Here is a 23,828-nt window from a genome sequence, read left to right as displayed (position 1 = left end):
GAGAAGCAGAAGAAGATCACCGATGAGTTGAAGTGATCATGTATCATAAGTGTCTGGAATTGCTCTGCGTGCAGCGCAGAACCGCAAGGAGTGAAAAGTCTCGTCCACCAAGGAACTTGGAGTGAGGAAAGGAATAAGGAAAAAGAAATGTGTGTATGGAGTTAATTAAAACAATTCACGAACCTTTGAAATTGTCCATGTTAAGAATAAGTAGAACGACACTCCGGTGAGCACGGAATTGCCTTTAAACAGGAACTTGACTATCGGCCTCCAGAAGCGCCTTCTCTGTCCCAGGATATTCAGATTCTCCGAGATGTAGTCACTCTCCGCCTTTTCTTCTTTGCATCGGTGAGCGTCTTTTTGCGAACAGCAGTGGTGTGATGACATGCTCCTTCATGAGGTCCTACAGTAGATCAGAGGCGATCAATATCAATTGTGTATGTGCTTAAGTCATTGACAAAGTGCATTGAAGTGCAATTAACAGATGGTTTTGTGGACATCTGCGGAAACATAACCTAAAGTGTGCAAATACTGTGATAATTTTTGGATTTTTTTCCCTAAATTCTGGACTAAAACTAAATTCCAAAGGGCATTTATGCGATCAATCAAAATCACTCAATGGGAAGTCTTATTAATTGTCAATCGCTTCAATAGCCTAAGTAAACGATCTATTAGCGATTGTCAATCACATCAAAGACGTAACAAACAACGCAATTGACGTAACTATGGGCAACAGAACTCCCTTTTTACATGGTGGATATGTATAGTAAGTCTGCAGCGCAGTTCCGTATGGAACTTTTCTGCGCAGGGTCTTACAGCATTTGGTTAATTTCGATTGGTTAACGAACAGTGGGACGATGAGCTTAAATAAAAAAATAATAGTTGATAGGTTTCCTAGTATAAAAATAAATTGAGGATATCAATAAATAAAATACATTATTGTTTATTGTATCTTTATAAAAATAGTATTATAGATTATTCACTATCACCATCAGATAGTAGACGAACCCGTTTAAGTACATTTGGTACTTCATCGCTTTCATCTCTCCAAATATCCTGAGCCTGTGGAATATTTCTTTGGAAATATTTGGATTTACTGGATAAAAAATCTGTTATCGATCACTGTGTTTTTTTTAATTTCTTTGTATGACTCTTGGTAACGAGCCATACAAGCGGTCAAATCACGTTGAAATTGTAGAGCTCGTTCTATGTTGTGATAATTTGTTATAAAATGATTTCCAAGTTTATTAGCCAGTGGCAGTCCTTCACTCGCAATTCACGCCCCGCATACGATTCCCGTCTCGCTTTCTGCATACCTCTCTGCACATAGTACATGCAAGGAATGTAGCACTGTATTATTTCGAAACCATCTAAAAAGAAAGTCCATTGTAATTGATATTGATCGTCACCGGGAAGCATAAAACACCGTTTAATAGGCTAATCTACAACGTCTAATTTTATGAGGTGTTACATTTTTTTTCTAATTTTTGACTTTGGTCGGCTACATAATATGTATACAGTATATATTGTATGGTGACCAGATAAATCATCAAAATGATAATTCATCATATTTTTAAAAAGTTTTATAAAGTCATGGAAAGTGATGAAACAAAAACTTTATTGGCTGGGTTAAGTAGGTTTGGTTAGGTTAGGTTAGGTTTAATTTTTATGTTTTTCATAGTTTTTAATGACTTTATATCACTTTTTAAAGGTGTGTTGAATATTTATATATCAATATATTTTATCTTTTGTACTTTTACTATCATGTAGAATCACCTGCAGAAGTTAGTGCAATATACCCCCTGACGCTTTGTATAATATTAATGTTTAATTTTAAAATCTGTGAATTGAATATTAGATTATTTTTCCATGTGAGGCTTTTTGCAAAATTAAGCTTTTGAGTATTAGTTTGAAGGGAAAGAGGAAGACAGGGTGGAGGAAATTTAGAAATTAACTTACTATTCAGATCTGGTCACAAAACAAAACTAAATTTCGAATTTGAATGGTGCTCTCTCACCAGGGAGATACTGAGAGAATCACCTGTGGATACTTTATTGCAAAAAACCTAACAACAGACGACGTCTAACAACTGGGCAAGGTAAAGGTTACGAATTCCGCTTCATTCTTAATACGCAATATTTCACTTTCAAATAAATGGATTGAGCTTTATTAATTCAAAACATGATTTATTATGTCGGGGGAGACGGAAAAATACGCACTTTTAATTTTAATTTCGTTTATTAAGTCACTTACGCGATATGTCACACGAGATTTCAAAGAAACAAAATAATGTGACATTTGCCGGAAATACCACAACTAGTTATTTACCTAGCCTGTGCGCGGGTTAGGTACAGTACCTACCTACTAACTAATTCAGTTAAAGAAAATAAAATCTTGAAAATATTAAATTAATATATATATAACCTAACCTAATCTAACTGTGATTTTCTATAGCAAAAAATGCCCCTTTAATAACGCCTGCTCGCGTCCCCTTTAGAGTTACATCCCAGTTTTCAAATAGTATGTGGGCTACGCTAGGTTTGTATAGACTGGTTTGTAATTTAATTCTAATACCTATTTTCCATGTTATAACCTAACCTAACCTAAACGGAATACGTTTAATCACATTTTATTCTATTTGTTTGTTATTCGGGTTATTTTATTTAATTATCTGTTGATTATTTGTTATAAATAATACATTGACTTACATATTAATATGGATTAATTATACACGATGATATTATTTATTTAATATGGCAATACTAATTTTTTTGGTTGGCAGCAATATCTATGAAATATTTTGTAGGTATGAATTATGATATTATGAATATAATCCAACTCTTGATATGAACATAGTCGCTTTCGGCGGCGCCTCATACTAATTGACATATCGCGTAAGTGACTTAATAAACGAAATTAAAATTAAAAGTGCGTATATTACCGTCTCCCCCGACATAATAAATCATGTTTTGAATTAATAAAGCTAAATCCATTTATTTGAAAGTGAAATATTTCGTATTAAGAGTGAAGCGGAATAGGAGAAAATTAATCAATTTCCAATTGTTAAATTTCATATAACGAATACTCACATTGATAAAATAATATTAAATTGATTATTTTGTATATCAATAACTCACTTTAACATTTCTTGCAAGGCACCAACCAAACTGTGTGTTATTACTGATTTAATTTTTTTTTTCTTCTTTTATTATGACACTCTGAAGAATTTGGAATATGCATTAGCAAACATTTTGTGGGAAATAAATAACACCTAAATTTTGGAGAGATTGTCAAAATTAATTTTGTTTCAATGAAATCAAATGGAATCATTTCAAATACTTTATTTCGATAATCAGGTAGGTACTGATTTGAAGAAAATAATTTTTTATGGTAATTAATTTATTATCAGTTGTATTCATTTAATCCATGCTCAGAAAAGCAACTTTAGTTGGGGGCAACAGTTGCGTCACTGCATCAAAATCTAACACTGAATATTTATGGAGGTGTGAAAATAGAAATTTGAAATTGTCTCCAAATATCGCCCCAACTAAAGTTCTTGTGTGCACCTTGTCAATAATGTTGACTAGAAATTTTATAAAATTGAACAAAAATTTTTGATTACTATGGCAACATCGATTTTAAACAAATTATACTAGGTACATTCCAAATTGAGGTTATGTTCGACCAATGATTTAATGGGCCTATCGCCCAATGCAATGGGCTAACACTCTGGCCCAACAGATACAGGACTACTTGGCCGTTGCATGCGTTGGCCGCAAACGTTGGCCGGTCAACTCAATAATTGTCGGTTTGCATGCACACATCAAAGGATCTTAGCGCCAACCGGCTAACAGCGTTCGCACGTTGGCCCAGTTTGCAATACGCTTTCAGCGGAGGCAGTTGTGTTGATAATTACGTGGGTGATTATTTATGTTTACGAATTAGGATAATTAATTAAACGTGTTGTACAAATAAATTATCGTGGCTGCGATAATTTCCACATCCATTTAGATTTGACGGCCTACGTGAGGGGTAAGGCTCTCAACTAGCAATCCGAAGGTCGCAGGTTCAAATAACGGCATGCGCAACAAATTTTATTAGATGAGTTTTGTTGTTTCACAATTTATTAATTTCCAAATAATATATAAAAATGACTTCATTCAATTTTTTAAGACTTTTATTATTAGGCATTATATAATAATTATAGTGCGGGTTTCTTCCACATAGTTTTATTATGATTTAACCTATAATAAATGACTTCTTTGAAATACAAAAACAATAAAAAATAACAAGAAGTTCGAATATTAGATTTCCTTTGAAAATGATATAGAATTATCTCCTTTCAGCAATTACCACAATTTTTTTAACACCGTTTGATGTTGATGTTTAAAATATGTATTCAGTTGAATCAAGTGTAATATACACAATGCATAATTATCATTGATAATTATGTAATGTATAATATATGGATGTTGCCATTTAAAACAATTTAAACAATTGCAGCACCCTCCGTTTTTTCGAAGACTCTCTTGACGAACTATTATAGTTGCCATGCCGAGACATAAATCAAACACAGAATAAATTTTAAAATACTTTAATTAACTATAATCGACATACTGCATAAATCATTTCACATCTTAACCCTATGTATAAATTTATAAAAAATAACCCTATTTTTTAGCATCTAGGAGACAAGACATTACCAAGTAAAAAAAACAATTAATACATAGAACAAATAAATAAAAATGTTTGCATAATATTTAGCAATAATTTGGATTGAAAATGAGAATATATTTCGATAAATACAGGAGTTCATTTCTTTGTGGGGTAAGATGGGTTTCCATGCAAATATTGTTCCCTGTTTATTCTGCACATACTTATGAACAAATAAATCCGAAAATTCTTTGTTGTTGTAAGATTGCAACCATAAGGTTACTTTGAAATTTGCACAAATCAAAATAAAAATTGAAAGAACATCAAATCATTTTGTGATTATGGACACAAGATGTCAGAAAAATTGAACGAACACTAATCAAAATAAACAAACAATACTCAATAAATAAAAAATAATATTGGTCACAACATTAAACATCACTAAATAATTCACTTACTTAACGATTCGCTAATTGGTAAAGAATAATCAAAAATGGCTCTTGCAGAAAAAAATTCTTCAGGAAAAATAATTGATGGAATATGTTCAAATATTCGGCAATTCAGACACAATCTTGTGAATAAAATAGCGTCCATAGCTAGACCGCAAGCAAAAGAAGGTGCGCAAATGCACGTCTCTTACCATACGCGAGTGTGATTTATTAGTAGTTCAGCAGTATTCATTGGTGGCTTGCCTTGCCTTTACACTTCCCCCCTACATTGCGCTACGTTCCCAATGACGCCAGGAAATGGTCTTTTATTTTTGGTTATGTTGGTTTCATTGAGCATGTTACAACTCAAAAAAGCAATGAAACTTGAAAAGTTGATCCTTGAAAATCTGATGAAAAATCAGTGTTTAACGTTATCTACACGGCTGTCACATATGTGATCCAATGTAAATACGCGGATGTCACAAAATAAGTGTACCATTAAGTTTCTTTGTAAGGTTAAAGGGTCAAAATCAATGTTGTTTATTCTACACCTATGTTAATTCCTTCAGCACATTTTTTTATTATTATGTTTAGTCCACTATCATAAAAATACATGACTTAAAATCTCAAAGTTCAGATTCAATAAGTTCAATTAACAACACTCTTCTATTCGACCTTTCCGAAGTCAACCGACGAATGTTGGGCAAATGTGAAACAGTTGTCAGAACCTTCACCGTATTTAGGGTCAGTTGAGGATCAGTTTACTGTGCCTGTTTCTTGGTGGTTACTGATGCACCTTCCACGACTGGTTCTTCGCTGGGTTTCCGTTTCCTCCTCACAAGGTGGGAGATGTCTGACGCCTTCTTCTCCTCGACCTTGGCGGTGGGAGCTGATGATGTACTGGATCCGTTTGTTTTGGAGGAGGATGATTGGCCGTTTGAAGTCCCGTTGGCTGTGGCGAGCAAAGATTCACAGATCGAACGGACGTGCTGCGGAAGACAAGGATTTTTAAAAAGGAAAATATTTGATGAAAATTCATCTCTTGTAAATAAAATTTGGTAGTTTCTATGAAAAATAAAACTTGTGACAACTTTAATGATTTGGATAGCATTAGTGTTTTATACTTGAGTCGTGGATTTGAAAAACCTATTCTGGAAATTTTGGAAATAATTTTTGTTTATAAAAATAACTTACATTTTATAATAACACTTATTGTTTTGATATTTAGTGAAAAATATCAATATTGTACAAACTTTCAACAGTGTACACATTAGTTCAAATGCTTTTTAGGAATGTATCAAAACATGTGTAACACAACTCAGTTATAGCATCGTATTTTGTTAAAGGACCATTAGCAAACAATGGAAAAAGGTGATTTTATTCTTACGAAAGTGGGTTTAATGGTTTAATTAGGGTAGGTATTTCAGATTATGGGTTTATGGAAAATTAAATCCAGACTCTTTTACTTGAAAACTAAGACCGGAAATGTAATGTAGAATACAAGATACCACGTGCGTAAGTGTTTTACCAAAAACATGATGAAAGCAAGCAATAAATATATAATAAGCCATTTTAAATTTATAAAGCTAATTATCTGCATATCTGTTGTTCGTAACTTTGTCATCAAAAATTATAACTTGAAGCGAGTTTAATTAGGACCAAACACTAAGGACGGGTTGTTTCGGAGAATTTGAACAATTCTTAAAATATCAAAGTTAAGTTTGGTGAAAGATTTTTTCAAGTGCTGTTATTATGTCAGTTCTGTCAAGCAACTAGCCTATAGAGATATAATAACAGAACTCGAATAGGAGTTTCACAGAACCCGAAAATAAACGTTGAAATTTGATGAATTGTTCAAATTCTATGAAACAACCCATCCTTAGGACGGATTGTTTCGGAAATCTGTGAATGTCCTATTCAAGTTCTGTTAATATTTCATTATAGGCCAGTTAATTGACAGAACTGAAATATGTAATAACCAGAGATGTGCAAAATGGGTACCCAAAACCATTTTAAATGCAAAATGGAAATGGGTCAAAACATTTCCATTTGAAAATGCAAAATGGTTTTTAGAAAAGCATTTCAAATGCAAAATACCTATTTTCAAAATGCATTGAAAATGCAAAATGGTTTCTCAGGTCAAACAATCAAAATAATTATAGAATTTTTAAACAATTTTGTCATTTAATAATGGACATCAATGTAGAACAAACATTTTACATGATGGTAAATCCAAAAACACCACGACTACAGATTATGAAACCACAAAAAAATTGCGCGGGACTAATGTTGCCAACGTAAAAACATAGAAACTGCTATCTAACATTTAATATTACAGCGTCATGGCCCAATGTTCAGTATTTTTTGTAATGGTATCACTCAATTGCCAGGGCTCCTATCAGGGAGCAACTTGACAAATGTAAATTATCTCTCATAGCGAGGTTGAGGACCGACTGATATTTGGGGCTTATGAAATATATGACATGATGAGTGGAGATAGTAGGAAGAATGTTGCAAAAAAGCATTTAAAATGGAAAATGCATTGAGAAAAGCATTTAAATTGCAAAATGCTAAATTGTTTTTAAAAAAGCATTTAAAATGCAAAATGGAAAATACCCATTTTGCATTTCCATTTGAAATGGATTTATTTGAAATAAAGCACATCTCTGGTAATAACAGAACTTGTAAAGAACTTTCACAGAACTTGATAATTAACTTTGAAATTTGAAAAATTGTTCAAATTCTCTGAAACAACTCGTCCTAAATCTATATAAATAAAAATGTAAATGTTCGTTTGTTCTTAAATCTCTAAAAGTTCTTCACTGATTGCTGTGAAATTTTGACACAACTTGCATTTGAATACGCGTGTGTATTTTATATGCTTTTTAATAAAAAAACAACGGCATCTGTTGGAAGTAATAGCAACACGCGCTATTGTTTCTCTATCTGCACAGACAGGCCGAGCCACAGCAACGCGTGGCGGGTACAGCTAGTGTAAAATAAAATCTGAAAATATACTGTGTGTCTGGGGGTAAAGTGCACTAACTTCGAGGGTTTTTCTACATGATACAAGTTAAAAAAATGAAAAATATTATTGTATGGGAAAAACAATGGAATTTAAAAAAAAAGTTATTCAGCTTTTTTACTTTCACCATCACATGTTTACTTCTACCATCACCTCCCGAACTTTGTGCACTTTACCCCCAGACACCCTTTATATTTTTAATTTTACCATACCAAACACGTGTTAATTACTAATAAAAAATGAAAACTAAACACACTAGGACACTCCATGAAAGAAAATACGTATTCAAATTGTCCAATGAGGTTCAGCTTGGCATTGTTGGTGACGCACTCACCTCCAATCTAAGGACGCAAATAGTTTTGCATAATATGTATTCTTGAAATTTAAAATATTCAGCAAAATTTAAGACAATAACTTCAATGTAAGGATTTGCAAATAACCTACTCTATTTAGGGACTGAAGATAATATGAATTCATTAAAACCAAACCACCCTTCATCCAAATCAAGTGAAAATAAAACATACTAATCATGGATTTACAAAATCAAAATGGTGCAACCTACCTTTAATTGTTAATTTCCACAATCTGCTGGTAATTAATTCAGTGGTTTTTTTATTCTATTTTTATTTGGGGTAATATTGTGAAAATGACCAATGACATAAATCATCAATCAAAATGGCATCATTATTTTTTTTATGAAAATGTCTAACATGTATAAAAAAACAGAAATTAGTGGAGAAAGTTTTAGAGTTGGATGAAGGGTGGGGGAAGGTTAAAAAAATAAACAAAATTAAAATATATGGAGAAAATAATTAATATTTATTTATTTAAAAAAAATGTGTTTTGCATGTTCTAATTAATTATTAATCCTTGTTAACAACAGGTAACAAACAACACATAATAGAAAGGTTTAAAAAAAGGGTTACAAAAAAGGTTAAAAAAACATAATGTAAAAATAATGTTAAAAGCAGTGCTAAAATAATATTTTAGTAGTGTTAGCATATAATAAGCAAAAGCCAATAAAAACAGAAATCTTAAGACTAGTTTAACTATGTTTAACAAAAAACAAGCTTAAAAGTGAAACATGAAATTTAAAACAAATAATAACAAGCTAACAAAAAAATTGCAAGCCTTGGTTGAGATCACAAAAAATGAGATTTTGAATCTTAAATTTATTTAACTTATTTGTAATGAGAATTTTTGGATTGGATTTTCAAAACCAACACTAATACTAATGTAGAATACTGGTAAAATCAGTCATGCATAAATTAATATTTATACCTATATAAACAAACTTGGCCTAAAATAATGATAATAATAAAAACTGGTAATAGCTTGTTTTAAACTGCAAATATTACTAAATTGAGAAAAAATTATAAGACTAATTAAGTAAAGTTTTACTAAATAACTTACAGACAGATGCTTCAGGTTGCGTAGTGAGGAGCAAAACAAAACATTTGTCAGCCAAAATACAAAAAACTGAATGAATACACATTTTTTTTTCAATTTACAAAAAACCCATGGTAAAAAGATTGAATATTTCTAATATCTGCATTAAAAACACTTTGATAAAAATGTGGCAGCACCTGTAGGAACGCGGCACTTTAAGGAATGTTATAAGTCTCTTGGCAGCCAACAGGTTAATAGACTATTCATTAAGAGATTAGTCTGTTTTTTCAATGGGATATTTTCATAGTGTCAAGTCTCTGTATGTATGTAAATATGTAGGTACAAATGCTATTTATCATCAGTTTTCATGTAAGATCTAGGAACAAAACATATTGAGAAACAAAGAGAGTGTGTAACATCAATTACAATCACTAACGTGGCACGTTTGGGAAGTGGGAGAGATAAAGGGAATGAGAATTTGAATGCAGACAGATAATGCCTATATTCCGTTAGAGTCGCCGATAACGCGGCTGGCCTCGCAGTGGTGATGCTCCTTCTCCCTGTTGAGGGACAGCCTGTCCAGGACCTTGCGGATCTCCTCCTGGCAATTGCAGACCCTTACCTCCGCCTTGTAGTCCTGCATGTCCTGGATCTTCTCCTGTATCTCGGGCAGCAGTTCCTTCAGCTCCTTGACTTCGCCGGCGATGGAGTAGAAGGGGTCGCTGGCGAGGTACTTCTTGACGTTGGCGTCGTCCGCCGCGCTCGGAGCCTCCAGGTTCTTGATGCGGGCTTCGAGGATCTCGGCAGCAGTCTTGAAGTGAGAGATGGCTTCCTCGAAACCGTTGGATAAGGAGTGTGCAAGTCCTGGAATTAACATTCAATTTAGAGTGTTACATACTGCTAAAATAATTACAAACTTTGCATAAGTATTAATTTAAAATGGATATTGTAAAGCTTGCATGTTAATATTTCACATAAGTTTTCACGGTTCGAGAAGTTTGATTTATTAGTTCATTGGAAAGAAAAAAAATTAAATAATATCAATTCAACTTTCAAACATCCGCTTTCCTTCTAATACCTTAAAAAAGTAGAGTTTCACTGTGTTGAGATATTTTATATGTGTACATACATGAAGTAGCATTGGCAGGTTGGCTGTTAATAATAATAATAATAATAAGAAGAATAATAAATGATTACCGATTTGATAGTGAGTTTCAGCAATTCTTCTATCATCAGCCGAATAAAGCTCCCTGAATAAGTCCAAACTTTTACCTGCAAAATCAACATTAGTCATTAAAAATAAATACAATACATAATATTGTGGGTATAATGGCAAAAAATATAAAATCACTGTATTAGGAAAACAAGCATTTAAGTTTTTTTTACCAACTTAAAACTTTTTTATCAAATTCAATTAATGTGTTGATATTAAGTTGAAGCGTATATACTAGAACAGATATCACAAAGATATGCGCATCTTGCGAGTATTTTGCATCCCGTATACGCAATACTCGCAAGGCGCTGAGAAGAGTGTTCCCCCAACCTCACGAAAAAAATGTGGGGAATTTTTCGACAGGGAATTCTCTCCCATGGATTTTTGAAAAATCACTGTGGGGAATCATACATCGGAAGTGCACTCATAAATTTTTGTGGGGAATTACTTTTCTTAGTAATTCCTTTTGGTATACCATTACTTGTACAAGTACAAGTGCAAAATACTAGGGAACAGGTATTTGGACTAGGTATTTACTCATACTTCTACCAGTTGTTCCAAGTATCAAGACGAGCTAATACGACTCACCTCTAGTTGATATAAATATTTAATATGATATATATCAGTGGCGGCTACTACTCACAAAAATGGGTAGTGCGCTAAAAAGATTGCCATTCCATCCCTATGTCAGGTCAGGTATACGTTCAGAGGTGAAAGATTCTAGCAATTAGCAATTTTGAAGCTTATACCAACCTGTATAAGCGAACGTCAGTATGCGAATACATCGGTATGCGAACTGTAAACTAAAGTGGCGCCATCTCATCAAAGAGTTTAAGAGGCGTTGGGGTGGGCCGTTCACGTTTCGGTGAAATTTCAATAATAATAATTTTGATAATTGATGTTCCCGGGTGACTTGATGAGCAATATGGAATTCGCTTGCGTCACGTGACTTATGACACGTGATACAAAGAACGAAAATTCCCGTTGAATTTAACTTAATACTCTTAATACTCTTACTTGCTTTGATTTTCGAATATATTATTATTATTATGATATTATTTTTGGATAGACTGAAATTTTGGGAGTACGTTGCTGTGTGTTCATTTAACCCATTGGCCTCAAACGACGCCATCCTGGCGGGTCTGGTGTCGTCGGCTTAAAAACGAAAAAGGGATACATTATTGACATCTGTGTTTAAAATTTTAAATGCCAATCGCTCTGTAGATAATTAAGCATTCATTTCGTAGTAATTGGCAGGACTCCGTTGGTACAGTTTTTTCCTGATATTTACGATTGAAATTTTGTTATATTTCAGCGTCATTGAATTTTTTTTTAAATAGCGTGTGGTTCGGGAATTGACAAGCTTGTTCGTAAAATGCGTGGTGGGCGGCTAACATCAGCCCAAATTGAAATAAAATATATTATGGTCATAAGTATGATTAATGTAAAACTTTTCTTAATCCAATTATAAAAAAAAAGAAAAAAAAATGGGTTTTATGAAAAAAAATATTTTTATATCCTCGTTTAATCATATTATTATTATTTTTTAAAAAACTGCATATATTTTTTGCATACCTTAATTCAATGAATGAGTAAATTTAAAAAAATTGTTTCGTTTGTATGTTTAGTTTAAAAGTTATGTAAGATTTAGTACACCACTGCAGATTTAAAACTTCGGTACAAAACAATTCGGAGGCCAATGGGTTAAGAATATCTTTTTCATTTATGCCTGTTTGAATTTTAATTACCAAAAATCGTTTTTTTCTTTTATTTATTTGTGTAAGCAATTAGTATATTTTGCCACTAAGTTACTAGTGCTTTTTGTCCGTCAGGTACTGGTTTCAAATTGACTGCGTCATTTTCTTTTCAATGCACAAAACGTTTACATTACATCTACTATAAAAAATAATATTCCCCTCGAACTGTCAAACAAAAGCAAAAACATACAATGATTGTTATATGATGTTTACAGAAATCATAGACATCCAAATGTCTACAACCAATGAAAATTAAGTTGAGTTAAAGTTTTCTTCCAGAAATGGCAGATACAAGTTCCTATCAGTAGACATAAATACATATAAGGCAAATCGATTTAAGGTTTTTTCCAGTACAAAAATATTTAATTTATTTATTAATTTCAACGCCCTGGTGGGCTTTTACATAACAAGTTTTTTACATAACAAGATTTTACATAACAAGATTTTACATAACATAATATACAGAAACATTTTTAAATGGAAAAAGATAAACTATGAACATAAAAATAAAAGTAAACATAATATGAAAGGTAAGTAGGTGAATAGATAAGTCAAGGTAGAGTTAATTCATTGCAATAAAAGAGAAATAAACTAGTAGGTATGTTAACAATTACAAAATTACATGTGAATAGCTAAATGTGATACATAACAAAATTTATTTAGGTATGTATTTGTTTGTTCTCGCCTTGACGGCTTTTACATGCAAGGTAAATCATACAGGAGCATTATATTGATTTAGATTTAACCCCTTGGGCAATTCTGGGAGATATTTATAGACAACATACAGCCATAGTCTTATTGGGAGATATTCTTTACAGACAACATACAGCCATAGTCTTATTGGGAGATATTCTTTACAGACAACATACAGCCATAGTCTTATTGGGAGATATTCTTTACAGACAACATACAGCCATAGTCTTATTGGGAGATATTCTTTACAGACAACATACAGCCATAGTCTTATTGGGAGATATTCTTTACAGACAACATACAGCCATAGTCTTATTGGGAGATATTCTTTACAGACAACATACAGCCATAGTCTTATTGGGAGATATTCTTTACAGACAACATACAGCCATAGTCTTATTGGGAGATATTCTTTACAGACAACATACAGCCATAGTCTTATTGGGAGATATTCTTTACAGACAACATACAGCCATAGTCTTATTGGGAGATATTCTTTACAGACAACATACAGCCATAGTCTTATTGGGAGATATTCTTTACAGACAACATACAGCCATAGTCTTATTGGGAGATATTCTTTACAGACAACATACAGCCATAGTCTTATTGGGAGATATTCTTTACAGACAACATACAGCCATAGTCTTGTTGGGAGATATATATCCCAGCCTGACACGGTCTCATAAAATTTATGCTATCTCATTTGGTGTTACGGAGAGAAACATGATTTAAACAGTGTTAGAAAGAGGGAATACAGCGCTTTCACTTTTCATTAAAAAAATTACCGTAGTCTCCCGAAAAATTAAAGATAATTCTATGAAAGACATTTTTATATTAAACGAAAAATTTAAAAAAAAATTTTAATTAAAAAAAAAATTATTTCGTATAAAGTAGCCATTATAGTTTACACAGAAAAACCATTAGTAAGCGACTTTAAAAACATTATTTTTGTTTGGGTTACAAATTTTAATATTTTTAATTGCATATGTCGATTTGTAATACTAAAATCTGAAAGACTCGGTGATCAGCTTTCAAAAACAGAATTTTATTTTGAAATACATTCAAAAACAGCAAATTCATCTGAAATCGAATGCATGCGAAAATATTTTCCACACAAACTGCATATAATTACAATCTGCAGATAATTCTCATATGAGATGTATATTGCAAACGTCAAGAGGCTTTAAGGGGGTGAATGTTGAATTTATTTTTAAAGTTATAGAAAATTTTACATAACTCGTGTGTTCTGTCAGAGCGTAACTTTCCCATCAAAATCAGACTTAACGTTTTATTCCAGTATGCCCACGATATACATTATTATAAAGAATTATCATAAGTCTAACAGGGACTAAACTGATCTTTGCAGGAACACTCATGGTGTCCAGTCTTTCTAATAGGGTTTTATTTTAAAAGTATTGGTAAGACTGACCCATATCCGAGACTGCCTTATCATAGGTCTCGCTTTCAAGGCTGACCTCGCCCAGGTGCAGGTACACGTCGGCCAGCTCCTGGCGCCCCCGCTCGCCCCGCTTCAGGAACACGTCCCTGGCCAGTTCCAGCACCTCCCAAGCCACCTGCAGGTTCTCAACCTCATCCTCGCCCTCGGAGTCGGAGCCCTCCTTGTCCTCTTTGTCCTCTGATGTGGACGGTTCAGCGCTGAAGACCTGGATAAGTTAGTTTAGATAAAGATTTGCATCAAGTTATCAAGTGCTGTCTATAAAATTTTAATTAAAAAATCTGAATTACATTGTTTTTTTCTTTCAGACAATTGATTGATAGACGAAGAGAAATTCAAAAGTAGTGTAGGAAAAATTTATGGCCCAAATTTGTATACCCTAAAATAATAGGAAAATATTGTCACAAGTGCATTAGCAGAACTTGTAATAAGAACAGCCTGGAAAAATCTTCTTTAGTTCAAATTACAGCTCCCCGTCATAATGATCATTTTTATATAATATCGTCCCTTAGCTAACAACACCGCATAAGTCATTTTTACCAACTTTACAGGAGACGAAAAAAACTGTTTATTTTTAAAAATCGGTGGATTTTTTCTGTTATTACTTAATAAATACCCTAGTTAGCGGTTAAGAAATAATTATTTATACTTACTTTGACAATTTACTTTATTTTAACTTTTATTTTATGACTTGAGCTGTGTTGACTGATATTTTATTTGATTTAGGCGGTGTTGTTTGCGGAAATGTTAGGGAATAAGGTATTAAAAGATGATTTACAAAGAAAAGTTTTTATTAAGAAATATTTCAAGAATAATTAACAATCGTTATAAATAGGTATTTATAACCTAAATCTTAAGAATAACATTGTTGAGATCAATTGCTTAAAGTTATTTGGTGACACACGAACCTTTAGAGCGTACCTAAGTGAAATTTTTTTTTTTTTCTTTAATTTTAACAGGAAAATATTTAAAACATAGTCTTTAATAAACTCCAACTAAACAAGATATAATAGTAATAAAATTATAAAAATAAAAAATATATACTCGAAATCTCTAGTCTAATAGTTAGTTGCAGTCTTTAGCGATTGCTGTGCGGAAGGTCATCATAAAAAGAGTGGCAACTAGATGGTAATACACTTTTTAGGTCTTGCAAATCTTTATACTTCCGATTTGTAATTAGTATTCTAGCTGCATACAATTTCTGCAGGTGATTTATTTGTTTAATGCTGTTAATTGGCGTGGGACGATGTGGTAACGGCTGAAGCTCGTCATCTAAACCAATTTTATACCAAATTGTGCTATTTGGTCTGTATTCTAGCATACGTACATCTGTGACGACTGGGTCACCTGCTTTTTTACCAGGCCGTATAGATTTATAAATTAATTCTTTCGAAAAGTCGGTAAAAAAGGTATAGTCCAAATAACGAGCTTCGTAAAGCATAGGATCACTCCTAGCGGTTTTAGTAATAGCCATGTATTGTTGTGGAAGGTAAATTTCTTTACCTTTTAATTTACACTCTATTGCACTGTGTACGGAATCACATTCCATGTGGGTATGGCCTTTTACCAGGTACTTTTAAGTAATCACAATATTTTTTTCAATCGCTAAACGTAATAAAGCATTGCTTAAGGTAACATTGCGATTTTGAGCACAACAGCCATCGGAATATAAAATCTCATGCAATAATTTCTGGCTCAAAACTTTCTCTAGATAGTCTACTAAGCATGAAGCAAAAACAGAGGCTTCAAGTGTGCTATTTGACTCATCGAACCAATAACACATTACTTCTTTAGTTGCTTAATTGTATAATGTAAAATTGTGGATGCATAAATTAGTTTTATAATAAATTGCATTAGCTTGAAGATACGGAGCCAATTTTACCGATTCAACATCCTGTGTGAATACATGACAAGCTCCGGACTCTGCAATAATCTTTGTCAGTATCTTTCTCTCTCCTGGCTCGATCTTTCTTCAAAACATATTGTGGGTATTCTTCATCCGTAATGTTTCCAGTTTTATGACAGCAACAATCGTCACATTGATCTTTCTTCGGGTAGAATAGGCTCAGATTGAGTTTCAAAAATAATTTGTCAAATAATTTATGACCAAGGCATTCTCTACTCTCTAACTCACAATTCTCTTGATATGTGTGGTAGAGCTGTGTCATGTTCGAGAAAATTGGTTCTAAGTATTCTCGTGATGTTTTAGCACGACAGTAATGCGACGGCATCTTTGGAAGACCTGCTAAAAACTTTTCAACATATTTGTGGTCTTCAATTTTCTCTGGATTTCTGCGGTAACTGGTTGAAGTAGACAAATCTGGAGGCATGGCACAGTCTGTTTTTGTCAGCCAATATCTTATAAACCAATCTTTAATGCCAAGAGTGGCCAGGAACATTTATTTACAGACTTGGTGACGTACATTATCAATCGTGAAAACGTAAGTTTGACTATCAGTTCTTTTGGATGATTCTGGATTTTTCGTAATTTTCTTTGGTACTTTATTAACATGAGAAGTTATAAATGATCTTTGCTGCTCCCAGTTCATGTTCTTCCAGAAATTTTCAAACAAGTATTGCCGCTTTTGTTCGTTTATGTTGTCACATGATCTGAGTTTCGATTTCTTGCAAAACACCATCATCACCTGAACTCCATGAATCAATTTCTTCTCCATCCATAGTGTATTTCAATTATTGAGCTTCCTCAAAGAAATAAAATACATTTTGAAACACCGCCCAAGTTAAAAAAGCTGGTTAGTAAACACCGCTTAAGTAAATGAAGATATTCAATAATGATATCTTTCTATATGAATATTATGCGATAATCAATAAACATTACTGTATTATATAGCTTACCTCTTAATCTTCTATTAAAACATCTTGCATAGACCTTTCAGCAATAAAACTCACATAAAAATATAATAATCACAGAGCGCGAAGTACTTTTACGAGAAATGTATGACAGACTAACGACTTGTGCAGTGTTGAGAGGCTAACCGACTTGCGCGCTGTCACTACTTTTTGAATGAAGGCTTCTAATTGACTGAAATCTATATCATGTGACCAATGGTTAGACGCGCAATGAGCAGCTCTATCTATCGGCATTAAAATGTGAAAACCGCCAATTTTCGACTTGAGCGGTGTTGTAAGCTAAGGGACGATATACATAAACATCCAAATCCCCGTCCATACATTTAAATACCTATAAAAACTTTCATAATATGTCGGTGAAAGGTCTAGAAAAAAAGCACGTAAAATATTCAAACCATCTCAAAAACATAAATTTACTAAAAAAAATTTTTTGGAATTTGTCACATCACAAACGCCATATTAGGCCCTTCTTCTACAGGTATATGCTGATATCCGATACTCGACAATTCGAGTATCTTGGTGACAACCGCCATACATCTGCGCGGAAGATCGTTCATAGGCACATGTTATTGACATTTTGTCAAATCGTCAGCGACGCCAGTCTCTCGCGACCAGCCGGGCAAGGTTGTTCCACTCGCATTGTCGGGACTTTAAACATGGCGTCACTTGTGTCAGACATTTTGTAACAGTATGTGTGCTTTAGAACAATGCTAGGAACAAAGAATGACAGGATTATACAAATGACAGCTACAGCAACTGTTTGGTTGTGAGTGAGGTTATGTAAGTATTCTAGTTTTGATGTTTCCGAGAACTCAACAACTATATACTTGCATATATCCCTGTGGAAGAAAGGCCTTAACTCTTTCAGACCTGAATTAAAACTGGCAGTGGTAGAACATATTTGAAAATTTATGGTTTTTTTTTCAATACTTTAGAAGTTACTGCTCCTTTCATTTGAATGAACATTAGGGTGCGTATAAACAGGACAAAAATTGCACAAGCCGATCAAACAAACAGCCCGAAATGCCGCTTGCAGTTGCTTCGTTTAACTGGAAAACGACAATTGCCAATTTTTATTAGCTCCAGATAGTGAGGAAAAAATTCTTGAATCTATGTATTTTCAGATATACAGAGGGTCTGAAAGGGATAAGTTAAATTATACCTACAAGTCGCATACTTCTTTTGTTCACTTTGATAGGAGCCAAGATAAAGCATTAACTGTGAATACATCAAAGTTATAGCACTGCAGCTCTAGCTCTAGTACTTGTGAATTGAAACTGTCACCTGGCCGTATGAGAAATGTGTTTTTGAAATACCTTTTCTTTATCATCAGCAATTGAATCATCTTCTTTTTTTTCAGGTGTCTCTTCTTTCTTTGTATCATCAGCCGATTCCTTCTTTTCCTCCTTGGGTTCTTCTTTTTTAACTTTTTCTACTTCCATCTTTTCATCTTTAGCTTCTTCGTCAGTCTTGATATCTACTTTTTTCACAATATCCACAGATTCTTTAATTTCCTCCTTGGGTTTTTCTTTTTTATCTTTAGACTCTTCCTTGACTTTCTCTACTTCCATTTCTTCATCTTTAACATCCTCTTTGTCAGTCTTGGTTTCATCACTATCTTCATCGGGCTCCTCTGTAAAATAAAAAAAATGGTTTATAATAACAAATACAAGAAGACTCACTAATCCGGCATTAAATAAATAGTTGATGGCTTCAAATTACTAAAATGTAGGAAAAAATGGAAAATGTGGAAATATTGATGATATTATTTAAGATCTTATAAACACCATTATTATCTTCATCGACAGCATCTTGGTCCTCGTCTTTATCATCCTGGCTCTCGTCTCCCGCACCTTGTGGGATTCCGTCTCCGAGAACACCACTCTCCTCACGGGCTAGGCCAAGTAAGGATTTCCCATACCTAAAATGGTAAAAGAAAGATTCACTTTAATAAACATGATCAATGGTTTTACGCTCATTCGAATGGGTCTCAACTTGTGTACCTTCTCACTCATTGCTTTTTTTAAGATTTAACGACCATAATTCTTGAACAATATTCGACAGAAATATCTATGGTGTCTTGTGTGGAGCTACTTGAGCATGTGGATGTAACGACGAGCATGGCTCCAAGTCAACATGTTCAATCGATTCAAACCGTTGAGCATGAATATATGTGTATACATAGCTTAAGGGAGTAAAATGATTCACCTGGTTGGGGGACATCTAAAATTGAACAGGACTAAGTTAATTCAAGGATTCATTGATGAAGGTACTTTAGGAGCACATAACCAAGAAGATTGAACACAAATTAATACAACAAAATTAAAATTTTCTTGATAATCTAGTTTCCAGATAAATTAACATATTTTTGAGCCTGATAATTAAAAATTTGATCTCAAGTTTTTAAAAATTGAATAAATCAAGATTCGAAAGAGAGAATCGTGGTATAAATTATATGTACCTATTAGGTATTACGAAAAAGTTGTATTGTGTAATTTTTTCACTGAACCAAATGGAAAATATTGGCACTGAATCAAATTCCCACCTTTCCCAGTTAGTGGCAAGACCTATATAATCACTTCCACCCTTCATTTCAACCTTTCCCAGTTAGTGGCAAGCCCTATATAATCACTTCCACCCTTCATTTTCACCTTTCCCAGTTAGTGGCAAGACCTATATAATCACTTCCACCCTTCATTTCCACCTTTCCCAGTTAGTGGCAAGCCCTATATAATCACTTCCACCCTTCATTTCCACCTTTCCCAGTTAGTGGCAAGCCCTATATAATCACTTCCACCCTTAATTTCCACCTTTCCCAGTTAGTGGCAAGACCTATATAATCACTTCCACCCTTCATTTCCACCTTTCCCAGTTAGTGGCAAGACCTATATAATCACTTCCACCCTTCATTTCCACCTTTCCCAGTTAGTGGCAAGCCCTATATAATCACTTCCACCCTTCATTTCCACCTTTCCCAGTTAGTGGCAAGCCCTATATAATCACTTCCACCCTTCATTTTCAAAAGCTCTCTGATCAAAAAAAAGATGATTACCATAAGTAAGCCTCTCCGCACTCATCAGCATGCTGGCCGTACTTCTGCGCTAGCATCTCGCAAGCCTGACCAAGGCAACCCACGGCGGAGGAGTAATCCCGGACTGCCAGGTGCCTCCGTCCCACGCTCAGCATCTCATGGGGGTCGGTGGTGATCACTTCGGGGATGTCGGCCATCCTTGAAAACCAATAAATATTATAATTTAAATACGGAACAAATCGATGGCATGTGTTGAATGTAATAATTAATAATAGGACCGGTCCTGCCTACGCCATCGAAATATGGCATTTTGTATTATTTTTGAGAGGTAAATGTAAAAAGTCTTCAAGGTAAATGGATACTCAAAAGCTTTGTAGCTCACAATGGAAATAATTAAAGTTGAGTTTGGAATAACTCAGCATTCAGATTTGGTCACTGAGACAAGGCTAATGCTATTTGAAATAATGTGACAATCCTTAGTGGTGGTCTCAGTGTTTCGTGACTCTGCTTACTTCGTAATAACCGCAAATTATTTAAATAACACTGCATTCGAACTTAATTACTACGAGAAATAACAAATCTTATGTTAAAAGATGTTTTGCCGCCATATGCATCAATCACAATATGCACAAATGATATGATATAACCCAAACCAATACCCAGACCCAAATAAACATATTTTGTGCATATTTTGCAATCTCCGTCAATGTTAATAGTTGTTTCTTGTACTAATTAAGTTGAAACGAAGTGTGACTTAATAATATAATAATGATGTGAATAATTAATAATAATAATAATAATAATTGGATAATTTGTAGAGCGCCGTTTTTGTGAAAAATCACCTCAAGGGCGCTGTGCATTAAGTAAGCGGAGTAAGGAAATTTACTGTGGTCTCTCACCCGGGCTATACTGAGAACTATTTACCACTCTGAAATATGGTGCAAATGTTATATGAATGAATGGAAATGCAAAGAGACAGTGGAACGCTTCTGCAGTATTCAAATTTTGCAGTTATTTTACACAACAAACAAATTTTAGGTCCAAATACCCTACAATAATAATAATACGTCTCTATTCCAGGGTACTTACTTTCACTTTAGTGAAATGTGCTACAGATTGAGGCTAATACATTGTATTCTGAACTAGTATATAAATATTGAAATTTAATAAAATGTTTCGATATTAAAATAACAACAAAACCAAGGCATAAAAGTAAAGCTATTATTATAGTAAATGCATGCAAAAAAATATTTGGAGATATTAATTATCATTCGATGTAGGTAGAATGTATCAGTCAGATATAACCTATAATTTTATGGTGAATTTACATCAACACGTGTAATTCGAATCGATTTTGTGGTAGATATTAAGGATTTTAGACTACGGTTAATCATTTAGAAGCATGGAACATATAAATAAAACAATATAAACACAAAATTCATCTGAAAACACCTAACAATTTTGCCGGCGCCAAACGTCAATCAAATTGGAAACAATACAACAATAGTAAAACGTAATTAAACGCATCTTTCCAACTTACTTTTACTGATTAAATTACGCTGCGAAGATAACAATATGCTTTTAAAATCACAAGCACAGAAATCGATAAAAACAAGGTCTTATTTCGTTCACGATCAAACAAAATAACGCGAAAGATAAGAATATTAAAATGCGACACTCGCCCTGCCTTCCCGAAATGAAAGAAAATCAAAAGAGGTATGGACTTATAGACTGGTTTCGCAAGAATCACGAAAGACTTTTTTTAATACACCGCGCAAAAATGTCTTAACAATTTGCTTCAAGACGTATTCTAATTTCAAGTCAATATTGGAGTTTGTTACGAAGTGTTTTCATAATTGCCCTTTTTATTTGCGTCATGCAGATAAACTGATATTAGTTAGAGAATATATCAACAGATGTCGGCTAAGCCTTTTGAGGCGGGAAATATCAAGCTCCCGCCAAATTATTTATGCTTTTGGCTTTTTTTAGGCGGCAAGCATTATAATAATATGCTTTCTTGAACATCTGCCATTTTTTCATTCTTCATTCTTTACTTTTATTTGACATGACAAAAGAAATGATGTAAAAGCGAACGAAATGCTGCTTTAACAAACGTTTTGAAATATTTTGTTTATTGTGTGCTTGTTTTGAAATATATATTATATTACGTGTATAGCCTTTAAATAGGTATAATGCGTAAAATGAAGAGAATATAAAATATTATCATATTTTATATATCCGAAGGGCACTAGAAGAAGAACATTATAAAATATATTTTAATAGCTGTACATTCAAAAATGTTTGTAAAAATATTATTGCAAACTAAAGCAGTAAAGTCTGAAATGAGTGCCTATAGGAATGATGATTTTTCCAGAAATACAACTTAAAGCAGATTTTTTGTGTCCAATACCAACTGATTTTTTCCAGGGGATCAGGAAAACTGATGGTGTAAGACCAGGGGTCTCCAAACTTTTCAGCCGGAGGGCCACATTGACTACTCCAGTGAGTTCGGAGGGCCAAAACCGTTTTAATTTCTAGACACCCATATTTTCTGTCCTAGGGTGGGGGGGGGGGGTAGACAATAGAATTTTCAGGAATGAAAATATAGCTTTAGATAACGTAGCTTTGAAGATAATTTTTGATACTCGTTTCTCAGACCTTGATATCATTGCGAATCAAATAAAGATTTTTCAAAAAAATCCTCTTGATATATTCGCGCGATAGGTACTTGTGGACGCAATGTATTGGTGCCAAGTACCTCGCCAACAAGCATTTATATTTATTCGCACGAAAAAATTCACGGAGTTCTCGCGCCCCTTCTGAGCAAGGTCTTAGCCATTAGCTGTCGCAGGTCCTTGATGACACTGGTCATAAGATGTCGCGGGCCGGATGGAAGACACTGGCGGGCCGGATACGGCCCGCGGGCCGTAGTTTGGAGACCCCTGGTGTAAGACGATCATATATTGTTTCAGGCCTTGTAAAGGCGCAGTCTCCTTTATATAATCAAAGGTTTTATAATAATTAAGTTATATTTACCCTAACTAGAAATATTAAATGAAAATTACCAAACGTAAGAAAATCGCGAGTTTTCAATGCCATTATCTTATCGTTTGGAACGATATGAGCTTTTAACGTAAATGTCATAATATTTTTGTTATCAGCTTCAATATCAGAGGCATGCAAAGAAACAGTCGCTAGGCCGCTCGGCCCGCTGTGATTAAACATATATAATTTTACACAAAGCAAAAAGCAACGAACGGACAATGACTTTATTGGATTTGTGTAAGAGCGCGCATGCGCGCGGGCAGT

At 33.7% G+C, this 23,828-nt stretch overlaps 1 protein-coding gene across 2 annotated transcripts; it reads right to left on the bottom strand.

Moving 5' to 3' along the window:
- Positions 1-4,612: 4,612 nt before the first annotated feature.
- LOC149419174 (protein HGV2-like) lies at positions 4,613-22,296 on the bottom strand. 2 transcript variants are annotated; one of them, XM_089638131.1, is made up of 9 exons: positions 22,060-22,296; positions 20,541-20,717; positions 19,276-19,409; positions 18,805-19,121; positions 14,591-14,825; positions 10,693-10,767; positions 10,118-10,359; positions 5,798-6,070; positions 4,613-5,756 (listed from the first exon to the last, which is right to left on the bottom strand). In XM_089638131.1, exons 2-8 carry the CDS (start codon positions 20,714-20,716, stop codon positions 5,843-5,845), a joined length of 1,407 nt encoding a protein of 468 aa, XP_089494257.1. In that variant the 5' UTR covers position 20,717; positions 22,060-22,296; the 3' UTR covers positions 4,613-5,756; positions 5,798-5,842. The 2 variants fall into 2 exon arrangements, with proteins under 2 accessions (XP_089494257.1, XP_089494256.1); XM_089638130.1 differs by having other exon boundaries at positions 4,613-6,070; positions 22,060-22,295.
- Positions 22,297-23,828: the final 1,532 nt, after the last annotated feature.

The sequence above is a fragment of the Hesperophylax consimilis genome, chromosome 12 (assembly GCF_061612785.1).
Source record: "Hesperophylax consimilis isolate HC1 chromosome 12, BYU_Hcon_1.0, whole genome shotgun sequence".
NCBI classification, from domain to species: Eukaryota; Metazoa; Arthropoda; class Insecta; order Trichoptera; family Limnephilidae; genus Hesperophylax; species Hesperophylax consimilis.
Note: the sequence above shows the minus strand (reverse complement) of the source record. Positions and strands in the feature narration are given on the sequence as shown.